The 25,157-nt window shown below is 39.3% G+C and overlaps 1 protein-coding gene across 1 annotated transcript in view; it reads right to left on the bottom strand.

The window, feature by feature from the left end:
* sh3rf1 (SH3 domain containing ring finger 1) overlaps positions 1-25,157 on the bottom strand; it is a 96,965-nt gene that overhangs the window by 9,240 nt on the left and 62,568 nt on the right. Inside the window, exons 6-10 of the mRNA XM_079831641.1 lie at positions 9,365-9,475; positions 5,578-5,708; positions 4,838-5,008; positions 3,922-4,205; positions 2,364-2,692 (exon numbers count right to left, since the gene is read on the bottom strand). Of these exons, the coding sequence (XP_079687767.1) occupies positions 2,364-2,692; positions 3,922-4,205; positions 4,838-5,008; positions 5,578-5,708; positions 9,365-9,475 (1,026 nt within the window). The remainder of the gene's footprint in view (positions 1-2,363; positions 2,693-3,921; positions 4,206-4,837; positions 5,009-5,577; positions 5,709-9,364; positions 9,476-25,157) is intronic.

Genomic DNA, 25,157 nt, shown 5'->3' with positions numbered 1-25,157 from the left:
CATCTGCAAAGTTACAACGTTCAAAGTTTAAAGCAAAGGGAGATATTTGCTTTTAAAGAAATCCATTTCTAAGAACTACAGCAAACGGCCAACAGGCGACTACACACATTCCTCCAGGGTTGGTGACATCAACAGGCTCAATATTTACATAAACCCCTCCTCCGAGGGGGGTCGGGGGCGCCATTTTGTATCGCGGCGCTGTTGTGGTATAGTTAGGCTGGAGTATTGTTGCCGCGATGCCGAGGAAACGCTGTTATATTCATCCGGATTGCAGGTCTGGGGTACTTGCTTTGTTCAGCCTTCATAGGGAAGGGGGTGCGTTGCAGAGCGTTTAACATACAGCATGTTATATGCACGTGTGTTTGAGACAGAAGGGAACAGGCGCGTGCGGGGCTCCCGCAGCACATCTCACGGAGGAAAACTTCCATCTTCGCGAGTTCAATGCCGGATTTGCACAACGTCAGCTGCATAAGACAAACACTGCCAGTGTGTGAATGCACGACGCGCGCGGGGCTCCCTCCCGCAGCACATTTCACGGAGGAAAACTTCCACAATGTTCGCGAGTTCAATACAGGATATGCACAACGGCTTGTCCTGAAAGCTGGATTTACAAACAGAAGCTGTTCACGGGCCACAACCTGTAAGTCTGATTTATATTTCATTGATGTGTTTTCCTGTAATAGGTTGTACATTGTAGCAAGGAAGTAAACAGATGACAACACTGTTCTGCAAACCAGTCTGTTAAATGCTCATTCATACATAACGTTATCCGACGAACACCTATCGTTACAACCACTAACGTTAAAATCTCAACAGCGAACTTGGCATTAGTGTAAATGATTCTTTGATTAGAGCTTTTATGTGTTGTTTATCTACAGGCATGCTAAACATGGTTCTGTGTGTGATTTGGCTAACTTACTAGTAAAGCCAGTGTTTAGTGTTTTCGGTTAATAGTTCTTGTGACAGATATTTGGCTATAATCGTTCTAAAAATACAAAAGTAACAGTGCCATTCAGTAGCGATCACTATAGATCCGCAGTCTTTACTCTTGAGGAATGAACAGGTTCTGCTCGATCATCTTCACTAAAATGTTCTGGGTCTGATTTGGGCTCAGATTGGTATGGTTTTATTGACGCCATCGTTTGTAATACTGACCAAAGCACAGTCTACCGGTGAAGGCAAGGGGCGTGACGTTTCCGACAAACGTGCACTGCGGTTAGCGAATCACAACACACTGGGCCAGCTAACCAATCAGAGCCCATCGCGTATTTTTGAGGGACTGGCTTCATACAACCCGGAAAGCATCAGACCGTTTTACAAGGAGGGACAGAGCAGTGTAGAATAAAGGTCAAATATATGAAAAATAATGATTTTTTTTTTTTAAACGAAGCATGAACACATGTTACAGTGCACCCCACAAACACAATCAAGCCTTCAAAACAATGTGTTTTACCACCCCTTTAAGTCTTTCTACTGAAAATAAAGTATCCACCTCAAGTTCTTAATATGCAATTGAAGACTATTCATTTTGGTGTTTCCATCAAACAAATTTGTGTCATTTCCCAAAACATAGCATACAAATGCATAGTTTGTATCAGATACAAGTGTTTTGTGTGTGTTTTGACACATAGCATGGTGTGTGGGTTCGAGGGAAAGCAAGAATTGACAAAATGTAAAATGTGTACCTTGAATGCAATGTCGCTTTGGATAAAAGCGTCTGCCAAATGCATAAATGTAAAATGTAAATGTGTGCTTGTTCCGACCACACCCCCATCACTTCCTGTCACCTCTAAATCTGTCCTATTGGTCATAAAAAATAAAATAAAGACAAAAAAGTGGATGTGAAACCAGCCTACTGCTATGACGTGACCATACTCATTTTATTTTATTCATTTTGATCTTATTTAAAAGACTGTCCCTCTAATCGTTCTACTCTACCATTTTTATATCATGTCCTAAAGCAAAATGAAAAATGTGTTTTGGAAAAAGAAGAGTTTTATAAAAGTGAACTATGAAGATCTGTGAGTCAGCGACACTGTACATGTAAGAGTGGTGAGAAATCTCCCAGCCAGAACACTGAGCCAAAAAACACTCAGGTTTGTGTCCTCTAGGTTCAAACAGTCTGAACCAATAAAACATGATGATTTCAGCTCTATACCAGCAGGCTTAACCATCCAGCTCAGCAAATGAGGTGAAACAGAGAGAATTTATAATTGCCACATGCCCTAATGCAGCACATTAAAATAATAACACAGATGGGGGGCAAGCAAGAAACCATAAAAACCATGAAAAAAAGCTGTAGAGGGATCCAGGAGGCCATGAGACCTACATTATTAGTATAAGCTTTAGTTCAATGGTCTTACCTTGCAGTCTTTATCCAATCTACAAGCAACACCATGGTTCGAGGCTGCACCCAGGGATTTTGTGCTGCCAGGGTTCACAGGAAGTGCTACCACAGAGACAGGTCTCATGACATCCCCGTCCAAAGAAGCAGCGCTAACATTAGGAGGGGTCAAGGAGGCGGCCGCACATCCCATAGCCACACCGACTCTGGCTGAGGAGGATCCCGGGCTGGAGCCGAGGACAGGTGAGGCCTGAAGGACCACGGCTGTGCTAGGAAGGTAGGCCACAGGATTGTGGGATTGGATGGGCGTCACTGCTGCCGTAGGCCGATCCTGACTATGGCTCACAGCTGGTGGGGAAAAATGTGGAATAAAAGAGAGATGATTTATAGTTTTAATGACAAATTTGAATGTCCATGTTAAAAAAGACAGATTTTTTAATGTATTCAAAACACATGGCAGGTTTTTAGAAATATACTCTTTGTATTAATGTTGGTTTTATACAATTTTGAAAAATGTTCAAGAAAAGTATCAATATGGTGAATTTAGTGCATGTGAGTGTACACATCAAGTATTATTTGCTAAAACAAATAACAGAAGGTATGCGCGTGACGTCACTGTCGGCCGGAGTGACTGCGGTTTCGCCCACTGAGTGGCAAAAAGACTGAGCGGAAGCAGTGGTTTTCAGCATGAATGCCGTGAAAAACACACAAAATGCATCTAAAACGGCTTTGAGATTGACTACATATGGATTTGACAAGAAATCTGAGGTATATTTTAACAGACTTCTGAAAGCCACAGAAAAGAAATGCAAATGGATCACTGCAATTCACAGAAACAACAGGACTCCAGGCAGTGAAACGTGGATTTGCAGTCTTCATTTTGTGTCAATATGTTCAATTTTGGGGTAAATCATACCCTATATATTGTATTGTTATATATTGTATTGACAACTGATCAATTAAATATTTATTATCTTATATGCTGCACAATTTGATGTTTTTAAATGATCACTGACAAAAACTAGACAAGTTTTAGGGCTGGATGATATGACGAATCAATATATTATATATTATATTATATATTACATACTGTATAGCTGTTATTTACCAAATACTTATTTTCACCATAATTTGCAAATAAATTCTTTAAAAATCCGACAATGTACTTTTCTGGATTTTTTTTCTCATTCTGTCTCTCATAGTTGAAGTACCTATGATGAAAATTACAGGCCTCTCTCATCTTTTTAAGTGGGAGAACTTGCACAATTAGTGGCTGACTAAATACTTTTTTGCCCCACTGTAAACATCATGAAACGCGATTCCTGTCTGCAGGTCAATATACATGGATCACTGGATCTTTGGTGAGTTTTAAGGAACACTATATCAAGTCCAACCTTTAGTTTAAAATGAAAATGTTTTTGCAGTTTCCTCTATTAAATCCAGTCATGCAGCAGCTCTTCTGCCACTCAGTCTGGCTGAGGGGGCGTGTTCTAATGGGAAAGTGACGTCAATGCATACCCTCTATAAATAAGTTTCTAAGGCCCTGCGTGCGTGCGTAGGTGTGTGTGTATTTTTACCTGTCCTGACCGCACTGCGTGCCTGGTTAACAGTCATCTGTGACGTCACATGCATGAGCACTTTGGGGTGCTGACCAGTGGGTATATGTGCAGCTGTTACGATAGCAGCAGGAAGTGAGCAAGATGGGGTAGGATTTGGGCAGACTGGAAGGGGTTTGCTGGGGTCGACACTCCCAAGGGCGGCTCCAAGAGAAGCAGAGGAGGGGCTAACAATGGTGACGCCACGTCCAGCCTGGGAGCACAGGGTCAGGGGAACTTTTGGCTGAATGCTGCCAGAAACAGTCCTGCAGTAAAAGAGAGAAGTGGGAGGTTCAAGACCCATTTCTTTACGTAGATCTTATCCAGAATCTCCAGAAACATCCATACATATACTGAACATTTTGTCTAGTTATATTCCTTTTTACGCCATAGGTCTGATAAGGAAAAACAACATTTAATAGTTGATACAGAGAAAAGTTGCTTGACTATAAGAAGACCTTTTGAAGACCTCTGTACATGGAATGGCTCATCATGCTGAATGTTTTCATATAGTAAGTGAATGACGGTAATTCTCATGTTTGCCACAAGGGAGTGCTGAGTTTAAAGTAATGTCCCAGGTGAAAAAGAAGCTTCATCTGATTGACATTTGTTGCAAAATGTCAGTTACCAAAAAAAATATTTTGATATGTCCCACATTTAAAAAAAAATTCAATTGGTAATCAACATTATTATTGATGAATTTTGTCAACAAACCGCACCTTTTATTGAACCTGAAACATTCCATGTGTTAATGTGACCAGCTCAGCTTTATCTGCAAGTGGTGTGCGTGTGTGTGCCTGAAGGATATAAACCTCTGGAAAGCCAGAGGACAATCTAATCTTTCCTTAGCTTAAAGGGTGCATGAGTGATAACATGTACAAGTGTGTGTGTACCATACCTGTTGACAGGACTCATGTAGTTACCAGGGAACACTCCAATCTTGCCAGTGTGCATGGATGTTCCTTTAAACCAGCCGTCCTGACAGCGCTCCAGCACCAGAAACATCTCTCCCTTCCTCAACTCCAACTCATCCTCCTTACGGGGCGTGTAGGGAAACATCGCCACATACCTGAATAACACATACCTTTTTAATTTATTTTTAATTATTGTTTCTTTTATTTAAAAAATGAATAGAAATGAATATTTTAATGAATCTTCGCCTTACATGCAGTACTGCTGATCAAACAGGGGTTGGCGCTGTATCCACATGGCTATCATACATCATCACAATCTACTCTCAATCTACACACTCTTAACTTATCCACCAAAAAGGCATGAAGTCTTGAAAAATTGCCTTGGAAATGTGAATGTCATGAATAACAGGCATAAACATACTGCACTCAGGGCACTACAGGCGAATCCAAAAGAAATCAGGTGTGCTGTGCTTAGTTGATATGAAGGGAAAAGGTGAAAGGCGAGGGATCCGGGCTCAGGTTAAGTCCCCAGAGACAAACCTCTACTCCCCTTAGAGATGACCTTTGACCCCTCACCTGTGTGTTCAGTCACGCTCAGCTGGCATTGGGTAATGGCAGAGAGGTGAGTTAGAGTTGAAACAACTCTCTCGTACTCTCTCCAATAGGATGCCACTCTAAATTAAATTAAAGTTGCATATTTAAAGTGTGTGGATGTTCTACTCACACTGTAGGTCTCTGACGGCCACTCTGGTCACCCGCAGCCGGTGACGGCCTTTGACCAGCATTCAAGGCGGCAGCGCCCACAGCTGATGACCGAGACTGAGGTGGAGGAGGAGGTGGAGGAGGAAGAGCATCCTGAAATAAATCAAACACACATGTTAATATCACAACACCTACACAATTATGTATACTTAAGAAACAATGCATTTAAAGCACATAAATTCTTGTTTTGAGCTACTTTACTTCTCATATCAGCCCATATTCATTGTTATTTTGCTGATGTACGCACTGTGCTTTCATATACATAACTCAGATGTATGTGAAATTATGTCAGAGAGATCTTATCCAGAATCTCCAGAAACATCCATACATTTACTGAACATTTTGTCTAGTTATATTCCTTTTTACGTCATACGTCTGATAAGGAAAAACAACATTTAATAGTTGATACAGAGAAAAGTTGCTTGACTACAAGACATTTTGAAGACCTCTGTACATTGAATGGCTCATCATGCTGAATGTTTTCAGGTGATGTGTTTTCATATAATAAGTGAATGACAGTAATTCTCATGTCTGCCACAAGGGAGTGCTGAGTTTAAAGTAATGTCCCCGGTGGAAAAGAACCTGGAAAATGCATTTAAAGCACATAAATTCTTGTTTTGAGCTACTTTACTTCTCATATCAGCCCATATTAATTGTTATTTTGCTGATGTACGCACTGTGCTTTCATATACATAACTCAGATGTATGTGAAATTATGTCAGAGAGATCCCTACAAGTTTGGACAATGCCATAAAACCATAATCCCACTGACTGTGACTTTCCAGCTTGTGTGCTGGTTGCTAACAAGCGGGGAGTTTGGCCATGGCAGGTGTTGTGATTGGTGGATATCCAGCCTGGGCTACATGTCTGGCTGAAGACGGATAAATCGGTTCCATATGGACCAACGCACACATCTGCAAACAGACTTTATGAGCCCAGTGGCACCACTACGAAAACAACTCGCACACTGTAATGCTTGTTTTGTTGCTTTAAGTCAGTAAGATCTGCTCATTTTTATGTTCTCCTACAATGCTTTTCATCTACTAAGGCTCTTGTCTAATTTGTTTTATTAATTCATTTGTCTTGTGTTATCATTGCTTAATGTGGATTTACAGCAATAACAAAACAACCGTCTTGCTCTCGGTGCTTTTAAATCCCGTATGCGAGATAAGAGGCAACTGATGCACACTAAGGCCACCATTACAAAAACAATGCATTGAAAACAAAAGGAAACAGTACCCACATAGCCCAGCACACACATCAATCTCAGAGAGCTATTAGTGTCCACCCTGAGGCCCACACAACTCCCTGAAATGCTGTGTGTGTTTGTGTTGAGGGAGATGAAGGGCTATCAGATGGCAAACTGTCCTCGTTTAGCAATGGCATTAGCACTCAAGTGTGTGTGTATGCAAATATATAAGAGAGAGAGAGAGAGAGAGAGAGAGAGAGAGAGAGAGAGAGAGAGAGAGAGAGAGAGAGAGAGAGAGAGAGAGAGAGAGAGAGAGAGAGAGAGAGATTAATCAGCCTCATTTATGTGAGTGTATTTGCATTTTGATGAACTATAGTTCAAAAGTTTTTTATTTCTTTTTTTTTAAAGGACACATTAAACTGATCAAAAACAACACGTTACAAAAGATTTTGATTTAAAATAAATGTTGCTTTCTGAACTTTATATTCATCAAAGAATCCAGAGAACACAAAAATATTAAGCAGCACAACTGTTTTCAACATTGATAAGCTGTTTTCGACATTGTAGCTATAGCCATCAAAAAATCCATTGCCTCCAACAATAAACTTTAGGACAGCTGCACTCAGAATCGTAATACTTCTCGCACCATAATCATTGCATTTTGATGCATATGATATTCCCATGATTACAATAGCATTTTTTGTGGAAAAATGTGAAAATCATCTTTAACTCATAACTCATGGATATCAGTATTTTGCAACACCCCTGCTTTCTCTGTTTCATTCTGAATGTCCCTTAAAAATCTAAATGTGAAAAAGTACATTTAAAAAGTATCACATTTTGCACATCCCTACTTTTTACCCATAGAACTAGAGCAGATTGACGGTGTAAATATTGTGCACAGACACTTTCAAAAGTTAACATAACTTGAATTTTCTAAAACTCTGATTTTAAACCTGACAAGCAGGAGCTTCACGACCCTCATCCTTCCCTCGGGTCATTTTGACCCAAAACTAATTTTTCTTTCATTAAAAAAGAAAAAAGAAAAAGGAGTGTTCATCAGAATTGTCCAAGACCCTATAGGACTTTTGTCATACTTGAACCACGAATACACACAAAAGAAAAACTGACTGGATTCAAGGAGTTTTGTGATTGAAATAAAAAAAAAAGTAACAAATTCTTCCCTCACGGGTCAATTTGACCCCCTTAGGAATGAATGGAATGTGAGGAATGCTTCAGTACACATCGAAAAACCTAAAAATGCTTCCAAATGTAAAATTTACCAACAAGTATTTTATAATGTGTATTTTATCTACATGTGTATCTGAATGATACATAAAGAACTGACTTATATCATGTTATATATATATGTTTTCCCACAAGGTCGGCAAAAGCACCAAAATGCATAGCCTGGATGCCAGCCGAACTTAGCCCCGCCCACAACATTTGACATCGGGAAGTTCGGTATGGACTTGATCCGTTGTGGAGCAACTATGCCCGATTATGAAATTGTCAGGGCGGGCTTTAGATGATGATGGCCAGATGATAAACAGTAACGTAATCATCCACATCACCAAAGAGCGCTTGGGTTGAATTTGTCTTTCAGAAATGATGATCGTATTGGTAAGTACTCCGTGTATCCTTAAATTCTTTTTTAAAACACCTGAAAAGACTCTACTTCTTGCAGCGTGCGTGCAGACAGGGTTGCCAAATTTTCACAACAAAACCCGCCCAATTGCTATTCAAAAAACTAGCCCAATAGCTTTTGGTGGGGGGGGTTCTCCGGAAAAAATGGCGTTTAGGGGGTTAAATGTGTGTTTTTTTGGCAGGGTTGCCTGCTAAAATTCGCATTCCTGGGTCTAAAAATCACATAATTGGGGTCGCTTCAATCCGCGGACATAGAAAAACAGCCCACTTGGCAACACTGTGTGCATTTGAGTTCTGTTGACATTTGACAACTAACGTTATGCGTCGCTCCGTTGCTCTGATTGGTTGTAGGTCTATCCAATTGAGGTCTTTCCTGTTTGGTTGAAACACGTCCCATAATCGCAGCCCAACGGAGCAGTATCAGACTCATATTCAGACTAGAACTGAGTATGACAACGTCAGGCTACAAAATGCATGAAATTGTGTTGTTTTGAATTTAAGTTGAAAGAATGTGAAGAAAGTGCTTAAAATATTATTTATTTATTATTTATTGATAGTAATTTAAATGTAAATAAAAATCTAAAAAAAAGGTTAAAAAAAAAAAGATCTTTTCATTTTAAAAATAAATATTATCAAAATGAAATAAGCTTTCTGGAAAAACAAAACAAAAAAACAGTATAGTTTTGTGCGAGGGAGGGATCACCAGTTATCCAGTTATTGGAAAATCTTGAAATGGCAAACATCGGCCACTTATTTGGCCTGGGCTTATTTATCAAGTAGTGTTGAGTAATAGGGTTGCGTGTGAATGCTGATGTACAGACAGCGTCACTTTATATACACAGGTAAGAAGAATGTGATTTGAATAAATGGAGGATGAAAATTTTTGATATACTAAGTGAATTTAAGGACTCACCACTGGAATAGAGGCATAGCTGGTTTCTGGGGGAAATGTGAAAACTGTCGCCGTGGTGACAGGACTGCTGGGTGGAGGAGTAACAATGAGTCCCGTTGTGCAAATGTGAACCTAAGAGAAGACAAATAAGAAGAAATGACAAGTTAATCAACCTTTCCGGAGCCATTCCCACTCCTGTATTATCAAGCAAGTGGAAGCATGTTATGAGACACTGCAATTCTGCTCAAGGGACAACAAAGCTATACAAGCGAGAGAAATTTGGGCAGATAGCCACACACGTATGTGCACCCGATGACTGTTGTTTAGACAAATGAACTTTAATGCAACTAGACATCTTTTGAGCGGCATGTCGGCCTGAGTCTTCATTTGTTGTCCATGCCTGAAATCAATCCACCTCAAGAACAATACACATGGCCTAAAAATGTCATGACCAATGGGAACATGCCTTTGGTGAATTTAAGCATGTGTCAAAATGACTTTTATTCCGATTGGTCAGCATGAGTGAGCAAACGTATTAATGATTGGTTGACAGAGAGCATATGAAATATGTTACAAAAGATTTCCATTTCAAATATATTATGTTCTTTTCAAAAGTGTTTTGATGAATAGAAACTTTAATAGGATCGACTAATAATACGAGTGTATAGATGTTTTAAAAACTCTGACATTGTATTTCTCCCTGTGTGTTGTCTCTGGTCAGTGATCAATCACATGGCATGTTTCCGTAACCAAAAGCCCATAAAACAAAGATGGCACTCTTCAGGTCGCATCCTTCCAAGGGGTCATGTGCCACCCGAGCAACTGCCACTGAGTCCCTAGCTATTTTAGTTCTCCATTACGACTAACAAGAGGTCATAAATCAGAAATAAAAATGGAGCTTTATGCCCAGACTTTGTCAGAAAACATTAATAATACATGGATGGACCACCTAGGGCAGCTACAAGTGAACTATCATTTGTACATTATATTAAGTCGTCAGATGTTGGGATCACAGGGCTTCATACAGAACCCACAGAAATATACTTCCAGGATGAACCAAACCTCTGAGACACTACAAACGAGCGAGAATCAAACAGTGTTGTAGGTTCAAAGGGATGTGCTGCAGAAATGTTCTGTGTCGTGACATATCCATATCAAGTCCTGAGCGAATGATGAGCTTTTTTTGAGTGTAAACACTTCATGTGTGCTTCAGCAAATCAGACACAAGAGTCTTCAGACAGACGATATAAACATCCACACACACACACACACACACACGAATCTCCTTGTTTCTAAAGCTATTTAGAGAGGAGCTCAAAATAGTCCTCCTCAAAAAATAGACGGACATAATTATACAGAAATTTGCACATTTATTTTTAAGTTCGATTCAATTTCCTGTTCTTTCCTTCTCTCTGTGCCTGAGGGAAATGCAACTCTTCTGCATATTGTATGAATGTCCTGAGGTGGCATTTGTCATTAATGACATGGCGTCTTCTCTCCTCTTCACCTCAGGTCCAGATTTAGATCTGTACTACTTCACACTTCATGGCCTCAATGTTCCCAAGCCAATAAGCCCAAGCTACAGGCTTCTCCAGGTTAGTCTCTTCTAAATTCATTAGACGGTAATGATATGGGCATTAGAAAAGGCCAAACCATTTCAAATCTGCAAGAACTGACACTGCTCACCACACTAGATAAAGAAAGATGGACTGCTGTGCACATATGATAAAGGGCTGTTCACACCAAGGACGATAATGATAAAGATGTAGTTTTAAAAATCGTTCTAAATGTAAGAGAATAGCAGAGTTCACATCACAACTATAACGATAGCGTTGGAATCAGTTTTAACAGTTTGTTCCAGCTGATGAATGATAAAAAACAGACAGCCAATCAGAATCTATTGTGCTTTAAATGGGTCCTATTATGCCCTTTTACAAAGTCTTAATTTAGTTTTTGGGGTATACTAGAGTATGCGGAGCGCCGCGATGAGATTAACAACGCTCACCACATGGATCATATAGATCAGATACAGACTGGAGCGAGCGGTTTGTAAGTAACTGCTTTATTTTTTCTGTGTTAAACTGACGTGTGTTGTTTGTTCAGAGACTGTAGTGCTCTTAAATGTATTGAAAATATCCTTAGACCTTTTAAATGTTCTCCCTCGTTTTGGCAGTTTGTTATATAGGGTTTGATTTTTAAAATTCGTAAGGTGTCCTCAACTCTTTTTTTTTTCTCTCTGTGGTCATATTTTAATATTCATGTGTCTGTAATGAGTGTTGCAGGTCTGTGTTTTATTGGTTGTTGTCTCCCCACAGCATCATTTTGGGGGCTTTGCAAATCTGTATTAACACTAGTGTGGAATTTTTCTACAATATTCACTCATCATGACAGTAAAACAGGGCATTCTAGTCAATCTACTGCAGTATTTCCTCTCTCAATCAGTAGAAAATGTGGTTAACACCCGGTCATGCATGGGGGAAAAATATACCGTAATATACTGTGAAACCGGTATAATTAGAAAAATACCGTGATATAAACTTTTGGTCATACCGCCCAGCACTACTTGATTGTTCAAAAAACACATTATTTTTCATGTTTTTACATTATTATAGCACCTCTCTCCCCAGTCTTGCCGAAACGCACCATTTAGTTCCGGTTTCAATGAAGCCCCTCCTTCCGAAATATGAAATGTGCTGTGATTGGTTAGCTGGCCCAGTGTGCTTTGATTGGCACGCTTAGTGTGTGTTCAGGGAATGTCATGGCCCTCACCATAACCGCAAGCTCTACTCAGATGTAAATATTAAGGATGGTATCAATTTCAAACCAATTCAAGACTGATTCAGACTTAAAGGGGTCATAGAATGACATTTTTGTACAAGTTAATATGATTCTTTAGTGTCTAAATGAAAAGTTTGTAATATACTTTAATTAAAAATTCTCATTAGTATTGTAAGAAAACACTCATTTTACCTGGTCAAAACCAACTCAGTTTTCAGTAAGTCATTTCAGTGTATGTGACTTTAAATGATAATGAGCTTTGCTCACCCCGCCCCCTCTGCTCTGTGGGGCGTTCGGTTCGACACGACACAACACCACAACACACGTGGAGTGTTGCCTTGACAACATTTGAGGGTATATTTTCGAGAAATAATGGCAACGGGAGTCTCTGAGGACACATCTGAGCAACCTTATCATTTTGAACCGGAGTCGGACCAGGAACAGTTGACGAACCCATCGAAGTTCGAACAGGACGTTTCTGAATGGTTGGTTAACGTCATGTCACTTTGATCTATCTTTGTACTGGCAGAGTAGCGTAGTTGCTATGTGTTTCCTGATGTGTTAGTTCATTGACAGATTGATGTTATGTTATAAGATTTTTTTTTTACATTACTTCTTAATCAGTAACAGACACCGTTATAAACCATGTACAAAAGTAAGCTTAGTGTAGTGTTACCACGTTAACTTTATCACCCGAGTACACAGTTTGTAATAACAAACATAACGCGTTGTTCATTATAAACGTAGGATTATGAATTATATTGAGAACGTCATACACAGAAAGCATGCCGTAATGTAACTTACCCTGTAAACTTTAGCCTCATTCATCGTGAAGCGTGCAAGCGATTTGCAAAGATTAATATAAAGGTTAATAAAACACAACACCACAATCGCTTAGACGCCATTCTGCTCCAGAGTATCAACAATGGCGGACTGATGACAGCTCGCTCAGGGCGGGTCTGTGTTGAAACGCTGCTGTCAATCAACAATCGTAGGGGGGGCGTACACCGTGTAACGTCACACGGTCAGACGGCTCGATTTGAGACAGGGGAAAATATATAAGGATATTAAAAAAAAACACTGGATGTATTTTTATCATTATAGGATGGTTGTGTACAGGCACTGCCAACACACATTTCCGTATAATCAACTTGTAAAAGTGCATGTACCATTCTATGACCCCTTTAAGAATTTTAACAAACAAGAGGATCATCCAGAACGGATTTCATGCACAGACTTTGCAAGCACAGATTTCACAGTGGAATGTTTTTTTGTTGTTGTAATTTTCTTATACACTTTAGATATAATGTTATACACCATTTAATCATATTTGTTGGAAAACTATGGTATCAAACAGTAATCAATCACAAAACCATGATTAATTTTCCTAAGGGGTGGTGAACAGCCTTACAAAATCGAGAGCTTATAAATGCTACATTAAACAAGATCAACACTAATGTTGGCTAGCAGGCGAGCGGAGGCAAAGCTTTGCCCTTTGTTTACATCGTAGCAACAACATAAAACTTATCTTTGGAACTTTTAATAAATACGCAACTACAAATAATAAGACATACTTAAAAGTTGTGACCCACAAACAACAGATTGTCTTAACAAAGTGGGGAGAACTGCTCCGTTTTAAGCAGAAGCTTTTGTGCGTAGCCTGCATTGTTGTTCTGGAAGCTGTTATCCACAAAATGTGCAGCACACAGATAAACGTTGGGTTTATAATGTTCAGCATTTAAAATAAATTTAAAACACTTTGTCAGCCTTAGGAGGTTCAAAAAAATGAGTTTTGGAAAAAGGGTCTCTGACATAGCAGCAGCACAACCAGGCCTTGTCCCCTTTTCCATGGGTGGGGATTATTTAAATGAGGAACAATGTGACTTCATAAGATCCGTAAAAAAAAATACGCTGTAGTCCAAACAAGTCGTTCGTTGTAGTTCTTGGAAAGTGAATTCTGTTAAATAAAATATTACCATTTGGAGTGGACTTTGAGCTTTATAACCTTGCAGATTTTTTATGCTCAAACAGCAGCATTACACACTAGCTAAAGTTGAAAAAGTGGAAAAGCATAAGCGTCTACAATCAAACTGCAGCGCACAATCATAATAAATAGAACACTATCGTGCATTGGTGTTGATGATGTTAATATAGTTATCGTTCTTAGTGTGAACAGGCTTTAAGAGTATTAAGACACTTAAAGATGTGATAAAACTGAAGTAGTGACAGAATTTCTTCCATATATACAAGGGAAACATTTTCAAAAAGGAAAAGAATGTAGGTCAGGGACTTGGTTCCATCATCCATTTTTATCTGAACTATTGGAGAAGAAAAATGAAAATAGGGTGAATTTTCATTTCATTTAAAGCATGTATGAATGTCACGAGAACTGCTGTATTACATAACAAAATATCAATTTCTCGGAACTAACTTTGACAAAACTAACTTTTTTTTTGTCTTTTGAGCGTGTTGAGCTGGGAGCTAAAGCTGAATGTTTTCTTTCTCCACAGAGATCTCCAAAAGAGTAAGTGCTGGAGGAGTACCTGAGAATCTGTGTGTGTGCATCACTGAAAACTGCATATCAGCCTGACACAGGCCCACTCAGCTTCAGGGTACATCAGCTCTCAAGTCGCACCCTACAGGTTTGATTGTACAAGGTACTGAGTGAGTCAATGTGGGGGATATGAACATACTGGAGGGCACACCAACTCTCACAAATGCTGTGTTATTCTCGTTGACACAACACTTCCTGCAGGTGAGAATGACATCAGTGATTGCTGATTGGATAAAATAAGCCAACAGCTGGATGATAGCACAGCTGCGTGCAATGCTCAAATCATGCAAATTAACTTTGCCAAATCCATTTTTGTAATTCAAACCCCAAATGTATACAAGATGAAAGGGTTAGTTCAACCAAAAACCAAAATTCTGTCATCATTTACTCATGTTTTCCAAAGCTGTTTGACTTACTTTCTTCTGTGGAGCATAAAAAGAAGATATTTTGAAGAATGTTAAATATTGGACTTCCATTGTATGGACAACAAAAACACAGATTTCTCAAAAAAAAAATGTATGTTTTGCAGAAGAAAGAAAGCCATTTGGTTTCAGAACGAAATTAGAGTGAGTAAATTATAACAGAATTTTCATTTTAGGGTGACCCCTAAAAGTCCCCTTGTAATTTGTATCCCTTAAAACTCATCTTTGGTCACCAAAATTACATAGTTAACGTTTTTCCTGTGAAAAAAAAAATCTTAAAATAGCTTGAATGTAAAGGCCTGCGAAATTTTCGCACGTCAAAAAATAAATTCGACCTCACATTATGTCAATCACGCTTGCACACTGCCTCTGAAACTTTCGTCCGTGAAAAAAAATTCGGAACAGGTTCGATTTTCTGCGTTTTTCGCATCCGTTTTTCCCATCTACAGTGCTGATGTCCAACCTAAACTGCTGGCAATGGTGGTGAATGAATCGCCAGTGCTCAGATACCCTTATATATTATTGTATCAAAAATACTACTAATATTATTATATCACAGCTATAATTATAGCTCACCAAGTCCCTGTAAACCGCGTGTGTGTGTGTGCGGAGACATACTGCCAGTCTTTGTTCAGGATCAATTGATTCACGGAGATTGGTGGTCTTCTATTTAATATGTGGCTCCAGTATCGCTAGCAAAGCATCAAACTGAGCCACTGACATTCTAAAGTAAACTTTTTATCGGTCTGGATAATCCTGCAGCTCCTTGATAAGGAGGTGGAACTCTCCTTCCTCTTTACGCGATCGCAGGAGTGGATGATGGACCCATTATTTCCTCTTTCTTTTTCTCTTTTTAAGACGAGAGTGGACAAAAAAAAATCATCCTCACTACTTGAAGACGCCATTTTGTGTTGTTTTGCGTTTTTTTCCGTAACGCATTCATTAATACGCATCGGACTCAGTGTGCAAGGTCTCTGTGCGTGACGAATTTTTCGGATCACGAATACGAAAAAACGCATAAGAAAATTTCGGACTCAGTGTGCAAAGGCCTTAACTCTACACCCTTGCTTAATTTAGTATACGCGGAGTCATTAATATGCAAATGAGCCCCGCCTCCACTCACTCACACCAGCTCAGAGATCCACTGGCTCAACTTTTCCTTAAGTTACTGTAGTAAACGCTGCACAAAGGTATCGCTCTTTACAACTAGTACTTCCCGTTCGCCATCTCAGAGTCAGACAACTGCCTTCTAACAATCAACAGAAACGCTTCGAACAACTCAGAACGTCAATGGAGAAAGGCATATAGTTCATCATAACATCGTGATATACATCAAATCAAACACCCGCTATATTGCTAAAGCTACCTGATTTTTCATTTCAACAGAAAAATATACTGGGATAACCTGGCTTCTCTTGAGACTCTGCTTTGCAGCAGTTAATGCTAAAGCCCGCCCACACATTGATGTGATTGAAACTGGGTCATTTATGTAGTAGAAATGTGAAATTATTTTTGAATTTGGTGCCTTCTAGACTGAGAAAAGACAGAAAATGTATTTTTGTCTCATGTGGATGAAAGACAACAACTCCCAGAATGCACTTGTTTCGCTGCCCAACGAGGCCACTCCCAAAGCCACGGCTACCAGTTACATCTCTTGCCCACCGCGGCTCCACCCCACCGTCGTTTTGATATTCATACTAATAAAATAATTTCGGTTAGAGAACAGACACTACAATTAAAAACCGAACGTGTCTTTTCAATAAAGTGTGAGTGAGCCGAACGAAAGTCACGAGACAAACACAGCAGGATTCAGATTCCATTCATCACGAGAGCGAAGAGCTGAGCAGAGCTGAGGTAAGCGCCGCTGTCTTTCTCCGCACGTGTCCAGTCTGGCACATTTTCAGATCGCATATGGAAGCTAAACTTTCATAGGAATTCATTGAAGAGTTGAAACACTCACTTTGCTCTGCACCGCTCCGTTATGAATGCCCGAGGCCGAGCCGTGTGCATTTACATTCTGTGAGTGAGATCCCTCCCCTGTGGTAGGGTTGATAACATGCGGAACAGCTCCTTCTACTGGATGTAGTCTCTAGCCTCTGGCCAAAAAGCCTCAGATGATGCAAAATGACGATATTTTATAATTTTTTCCAGAAATAAAATGCATAATTCTCTTGTCTCAGGGGGATATGAGGGGGGAAAGTACAATAATTCGAATATACTACAGGGTTTCTACTGATACAAAGCTTAATACTAAATCACGGAAGTAACCCTTAAATGATGTATGATTTGGTAAAAATGTGTTTCACTCATGTTTGCATTTGCAGTACATTCGCGGCAGATAGCCGCAAGTGCCATTACGTACTGAAGCTTTGGAAACAAAACCAGTGGTTCAAAAACAAAAATATAAAAGTGAGGTGAGCAACGCTATGCATTTTGCCGCTTTCACGCTCACTGTCGTTACTAAGCAACCGGGTAAACAGCTGCTGCTTTGATGACGCAAACGCACCCCAGTTCGGACCCAAATAATATAATATGAACACAGTCCAGCGGGGGCATGGGGAGGGGGGAGCAATCGAACTCCGGTTCGGTCCAGGCAATCGAACCAAGTGTGAAAGCACCCTAAAACAGCAAATACTCAGCAATGGTGTTGACATGAATTTTCTCATGGCATGTCTGAAAGCATATTAAAAACACCATACAGTATAAACAACATAAAAAACTTGATTTTCACCACAGGGGTTAAAAGGTTTGAGAAATTAACTAATTTTTTTGAAAGTTATAGAAAGTTGAGAGAATATTAATTAGACTAATCATTAATTATTAAATCATATTTAATTAATAAGTCATCTATGTGATGTATTGATATGTAGTATTTCCAAGTCATAACTGAAATGTAAAAACATGACTACAATTAGAAATGGCAAAAAACAAACAAAAAAGTTTCAGTTGTCAATTTTCGAGCTGAAAGGAGCAATCAAGTGTGCTCAAATGAGCTTGTGACATATTTAATTTGATAAATTCATTCCTACATCTGTTATTGTCAGTCATGGGATTCGGTGGGTCAGTGGCTCAGGAAAGTGTGATGCATACCTGCAAGTCTAGGGCGATACTAAAATCCACCCTAATATAACTTTCAAAACTTTTAAACCAAAGTTGCAGCGTTAAGTCAGTTCATTTTGTGATTTTTTTGTAATAGATTAAAAAAAGCTGCAAAAATTGGAGGGAACATTGAGAGCTGTGTGTTGAAGAGAACATTACTACTGTGATTTTCTCCCACTAATGACAACCACCCCAATGACCACTCAGCAAAACATTTAAACACACTAACGAAATGAAAACTCCTGCTCGGTAATTAGAGAAGCATCCCTGCTGTGTTTTATAATGCGGTGGGGACAATATCAGCCATGGTAAAAAATGATGAATGTAAACCACCTTTCTTTCTTTTTTTTAAAATCAATTCAAACATCCTCATCCTTCTAAATGGCATTTTTCTCCTCAGATTTTCCTTTCTCTCTTTCCCTCAAACCAGAAATATATGAGAAAGCAATAAGTCTGTGGTTCATATATTCCAAATGTGTCACAAAACTTGTGTAAATCGATACATCACTCTCATAAGAGGGCATAACTGCTGCCACAAAGGAGGGGGGATCACTTTACAGGCTCAAACAGGCTTTTATGAGATCTGGAGTGTCTGGATAATTATTAGCGCTAAAATGCCTAGATAGGAATGTAAAAAAGAGCGTGAGAGAAAAAAATGTGGGCATGCAAGAGAGGGACAAAAAGGGGAGAGGGAACGAGAGTATTCATAGTACTAGATGACACAAAAACAACAGATCAATTGTCATTGTGTTTTGCTGTAGTTTCCTGACAACATTACAGATGAAAAAAACAAAAAGAGAGCAAGTATGATGGGGAAAGAAATAAATGAAACCATATGCTGCAGTATGCAAAAGCCAGGACAAAAAAAGACCAATTCTAGATTCATAAACACTGCAGATGATAAATATTCTGGTTACGCATACAGGAAACGGACTGGTGTCTTGTGTAAATATACTCAATAGGTGTGAGCACAAAACGCTGTGCTGGTTTTATATTAACACATGATTATAAACTCTGTCGCTTGAGGAACCGTCTCACGTTCTTAAAGCGCTAACACATGTTCGCTAAGGCCACCACACGCGCTTCCTCATTCCATCTGCACCAAGTATTCGCTCTCATAAAACTGAATCAGGGTCAGCTTTCACAACACCTCGTCTCAACCGTTCCTTTATGAGCGCGAAAATGGATCCAAGAGTATTACAGACAGGCCGAAACTAAAACGACAGAGGTATAGTGTGTCTTCTGTTGTGTTCAGGGTTTTGTCCCACAGAAGAGGACTCAAGAGAGGTTCTCAGATACTATAGGTGACGACATTAACGGAACAAACATCACAGAGGAAAAAAATCCCAGTTACCAGTGGGACTCCTTCACCTGCAAGGAAAGGCTTTATTACTATGAGAGGCATGGAGAATTTCTTCCTCCTTTCCAAGTTGCTTTTCTGACCAGCTCCGTTAGAAACACTTGTGTTTGTATACCGTCACAAACTTTACCATTTATGTGCCAAAATAAAAAGAAAGGAAAAATAAATAAAGTGTACACTTCTACAACATATTATACACTATCATCCAAAGGTTGTTCCTCTTATACTCAGCAAGGCTGCATTTTTTTAATTAAAAATAGAGTAAAAACCTTAACATTGTGAAATATTACTACAATTTAATGTTTTTCTATTTTTCCTGTGATGATGAGGCCCAATTTTCTCTTCAGTGTCACATAATCCTTCAGAAATCATTCTAATATGCTGATTTGATGATTTCTTATTGCTATCAAAGTTGAAAACAGTTGTGCAGCTTAATATTTTTATGGAAACCGTGACATTTAGGCCCTGTTTACACTAATGCGTTTTCGTTTTAATACGGATCACTTTTGCTACAGTTACACCTGTCGTCTACACTACTCCGGTGTTTTCGACTCTTGAAAACGGAGACTTTCGAAAACGCTGCAGACCCCGTTTTAGTTTGAAAACTCTGTAGTTGCTTTTCAGTGTAAACTGACCGAAATGGAGACTTTTGGAAATGAAGGCATGGCTGCCCACATTACTCTAGCGGAACACGAAAATAACAGACAAGGGCTGCTATTCCCAAAAGCATCTTAAGCCTACAAAGTTGATCGTAGAGACCATTGGCGGCTATCATTCTAAGATCAACTTAGGCTTACAATGCTTTTGGGAAACGCAGCCCAGAGCCGTCTCTCATAACGGCTCTGTAACAGACCAGCTAGGGCTGCTCGATTATGGCACAAAAAATCTTGATTATTTTGCTCAATATTGAAGTCACGATTATTCAACACGATTATAGGTGGGTGATATGATCAAAGTCTTATTTCATGATATGAGTCATTTTAAATGTCTGTGAAGTGATCAATACTTCAGCAAAAACGAATACTAGGTTAATTTAGGTTAATGTAAGTAAAAGTCAAAACAGTTACAGAAGACAAGCAAACAGTCAGCAGTACAATAAGAACAAAGAAACTAAATTACAAACAAAACCAACAAAAACATTACAGAACAAAAATTCTAATTAAATAAACAGTGCTTCAGGTTTTCAGAAAGATAACAGTGGTATTCAGAGGAGTAATAGCCTACAACAGAAAATGAATGAAGTAATCAGATGTAAAATAACTCTGATGATGTATTAAATATAGACTAATCCTGATTTCACTTTAATTTGATGGTCCCTTAGACTCATTCTGTTGACTATAAGTAATGTTGCACCTACATGTCTACTAACTCTCATAAGAGTGTTAGTAGAATATTAGTAGACTGGTTGGGTTAGGGTTAGAATAAGTACTTGCAAAGTTACTTATAGTCTGTAGATTGTCTGTTGGGGAGCATCACAATAAAGAGTTAGCAGATATAAAGCACTCTTATGGCAAAGTTACTTACAGTCAACAGAATGTTCAAAAGGGACCATCAAAATAAAGTGTTACTCTAATCCTTATTAAAACTACAGTTTATTCAGTCAAGAGCAGTGAGTGATTTTATCTTTGTCTTTTGTTGTTTGATTAACATTAAAGGTTTAGTTCAACCAAAATGAAAATAAGTCCATGATTTACTCCCCCTCAAGTCATCCTAGGTGTATATGACTTTCTTCTTTGAGACAAACACAATCTGAGTTATATTAATAAATGTCCTGGCTCTTCCAAGCTTTATAATGGCAGGAATGGTCGTTTATCTCTATGTCTGTTTTTGAAGTCCATAAAAATGCATCTGTCCGTCATAAAAGTGCTCCACACGGCTCCGGAGGGGTTAATAAAGGCCTTCTGAAGTGAATCGATGCATTTATGTGAGAAAAATAACCACATTTAAAATGTTATTAAGTAAAATAACTAGCTTCCGATAGATAGTGAAAGAATAACAACTGAACTGAAGAATGGGTGAACTAACCCTTTAATGACTGCAGCAGATTTATTATGCTGCTGTCACTTTAAAAGCGAATGCACGGACCCAATATACTACATGCGTTACATGCGTGCTCTTTCTGAGTGTTTTTCATTCACTTAAGGCATAAACTACTCTGTATATGAGGATACTTACCAAATCGGCATTGACATATTTGTGTGTAGGCTATCTGACTGTTTAAGCGCGTCTCTGAAGTCCACAGGATACTGTGCTTATGCGCGTTCGGCTCCATCTCGGAGCGCGCACACAGGAGGCCGTCTAGGGAACAGTATCTCTTGCACAGCTTAATACGCTTTTAATAACACTGTTTAATATTAAACATGTCCCGCAGATTAGCAACAATAGACTGCATTTTACAACACTCACTTATTTTGCTGATTTGGATGTTAAGTTTGGGCTTTTAGGGAGGAACAAAAGTGCACCGCTGTGAAGGAAAGGACGATTTCTTATTTATTTATTTATTGAACGAAAAAGACTTTTTTTGGAAACTATAATGTTTTATATTGTTACCTGAAACTGACAGCTTTTTCTGTAGCACCACTACAGTCATTTATTAATGTTTTTTTATTCAAAGCTGGATCTGACTGTTACATTTTTTAGTGGTCTTTTATTCTTTCTTTGTCATTTCATCCTTAGCAGAGCAACCTAAGATTTGAGGAGTTCTAAAAATGAAAATAAAACAAATGAAACTGAGTGTAAAGTAAAGGGGGGAAATGCCACATTCCTGGAACTTTCCTAGGAACTCCCCCCACCCACCCCAGAACATCACATGAAATGACATGTCTGTCTGCCATCCCCTTAGAGACCGCATTGCTGGACCACCAGTGGAACAGCTGTGAGTGACTGTCATTCCAGGGTTGCTGCGGTAACCTCTGCGAGCGAGTGGTGGGGGGAGTGTTTGATGTGGTGGAGCGCTGTCACGCATCAGTGATCTCAAACGCTCGGACAGCATGTTGGACTGTGTGGAATGAGAGAGAGTAACTGCTGACAGAACAGGAGAGAACAGTAAGCTGGTGTGGACAAGAATCAGAGCTCTGGAGTGTGGGCAGGATGCCTGACACGATACTCGCTTTCCTTCCGCTTCAAGCTATTATTTATAGTCATTTGGCAAATTTCACCATTTGGCACTTAAACACTGTTGCACATTCCCTCTATTTCACTGTGTCACGCGACAATTATTGATTGTCAGCTGAAGTGATCTTAAAGGAACACTCCACTTTTTGAAAATAGGCTCATTTGTTTAACTCCCCTAGAGTTAACTACTGCGTGTTGACTACATTCAGGCATTAAAGAGAAAACAGTGTCTTCACTTTTATCTTTTTACACATTAATTTCCCACATATAATTGAATGAGGAAATGAAAAACAAAAGAAAACAGCCACAACAGACTAGCATGTTGACTACTTGAACATACATTTTGCTCTCCTTTCTTTCTGGCCAGCAAATTTCTCGATGACTCTCTGATTAAAGTCAGTCATCTCAGTAGTGTCATGACGTTTGCATTGTTCAGTTAGATATTTAAGGTCTCTTACCCCCATTGTTGTCCACAAAACTTCAGTACCAACACTTTGAAATAAATGACAGGGAAAGCAATAAAGGGCATTGCTAACAGCACATCCAGCCAGCCACCTACATTTCTCATAACAAGCGTGTGAAGTAGAGCTGCAACTAACGATTATTTTTTCTGTCGACTAATCTAACGATTATTTTTTCGATTAGTCGACTAATCTAACGATTATTTTTCCAGATTAATCTTATTATTCTTTTTTACTGATTATTGTATTTCAAAGAGGGTAGTGAATTTGTATATTATTTTAACATGAAATCAATGAATGATGACAATATTAATTGTATTTCAGGAAGGGTAGTGTACATAGCTAGTATGCCATTTTATAATGAAATATATGAACAAAAGAAGCTTTTTAAACATAATATATAATGATACTATTCATCATAAAATGTATACAGAGTAGGCCTAATTAGGAAAAGTTGTTTACTATAGTAGTTGAGTATGATTTACTTATTGATTTGTGTCAATAGTAAACGAAAATGCACTTGTATTTATCTGCAAAAGGTTCACATACAAGAGCTTTCAGTATAGTGTTAATGTATAACTAGTCGTCTATTTTGAAGATACATGTGCATAAACAACGACTAAAGCTGCCAGAAGTTTTTGCCCAAACTTCAAAGACAAATGATTAAATGATTAAAGCTAGAGGCATATCTTAACTTTAATGTTACTTTAATCATGTAAACTACCTCTATACAACAAGTTATTATGCATATGTGTTTGGGACAGAGCGGAACCAGGTCGCATTAACAGGAGATATATGCAGCCCATAATAAATAAAAGCACGAGACGTACTGGGGTCGGAGAAGAAAACAGGAAAATGTGACCGTCTGTTGCAATACACGCGCCACGGTTCAGCTGCGCGAGAGAACACTGGTATGGCAGCAGGGTTGCCAGGTTTACACAACAAACCCCACCCATTCGTTACTCAAAACTAGCCCAAAAGAAGCCCAATCGCGTTTCGGGGAGGTTCTCTGGTAAACATCGCGTTCGGGGGGATAAATATGTGTGTTTTTTTGCTTCAACCCGCGGACATGAGATACAGCCCGCGGCAACAGTGTAGAAGTAGCCCAATTCCGCGGAAAAAAGCGGACTTGGCAACACTGACTGGCAGTGTGAAAGCTCCCGCTCTCCACGCGCACAGCTTCTGCTCTGCCACCGCGTGCAGTGTGAAACCGGCGTTACAGAGCGAACAAAGCACAGTTTTATTCGGCTTCTGTTTAAAGTTCTCCCACACTTTTGAATGTCGCGGTCTGGCTTTATATGATAAATGATCATTTTCACTATGCCCGGGAGCAGAAGCTGCCATTATTCTAGATCTTCTGTTCCATTCTAGACGCGTCGTTGCAGCCCTAGTGTGAAGCGAGTGTAGCTGCGTCCTCTGTAACTGGCTGCTGCTGGATTTGTAAATCGCGTTGGTCCGGTTGCTGCCATCTCTACGAAACTGATCATCATAACAAGGTTTTGGCAGAGTCGGAGTGACGTCGCCAGCGCACTTTCGCTTTAGTGGCCAAGAACAGAAAGTTGAATGACAGGTGACGAGAACCAATCAGATTGGATAAAATAACACGCATCCAATTCTGATTCGCCAGGGACGCAGCGACCTGCGTCCGGAGGAGGATCTTTAAGAACCAATTAGAGACCAGCTTCAGGTCACATGCTGCCCGTATATTTTTGGACTCAGATAGACATCCATTTGTCCGTCGTCCCTCGCGCATGAAACCGCATGAAACATATTGAAGAACATATAAAATAGTTAACCCATCAAAGCCAGTTTTTATTAAATGCTGAGGCTCTTACTAACAGCCAGCACATCGTATGAGTAAACTATTTTATTTTTATTCAACTTCTATATAATTTTTGTATACATGTATATTTCTGGAATTTTGATGGGGGCGGCGCCCCAGCGCCCTCTATTGACCAGCCGCCACTGCTAGGAACTATACTCTCATTCCTGCGTAATAATCAAGGAACTTTGCTGCCGTCCCATG

This window comes from Gobio gobio (assembly GCF_949357685.1).
Source record: "Gobio gobio genome assembly, chromosome: 12".
In the NCBI taxonomy this organism is placed as follows: domain Eukaryota; kingdom Metazoa; phylum Chordata; class Actinopteri; order Cypriniformes; family Gobionidae; genus Gobio; species Gobio gobio.
The sequence above is the reverse complement of the archived record's forward strand: the minus strand, read 5'-3'. Positions and strand labels throughout refer to the sequence as shown.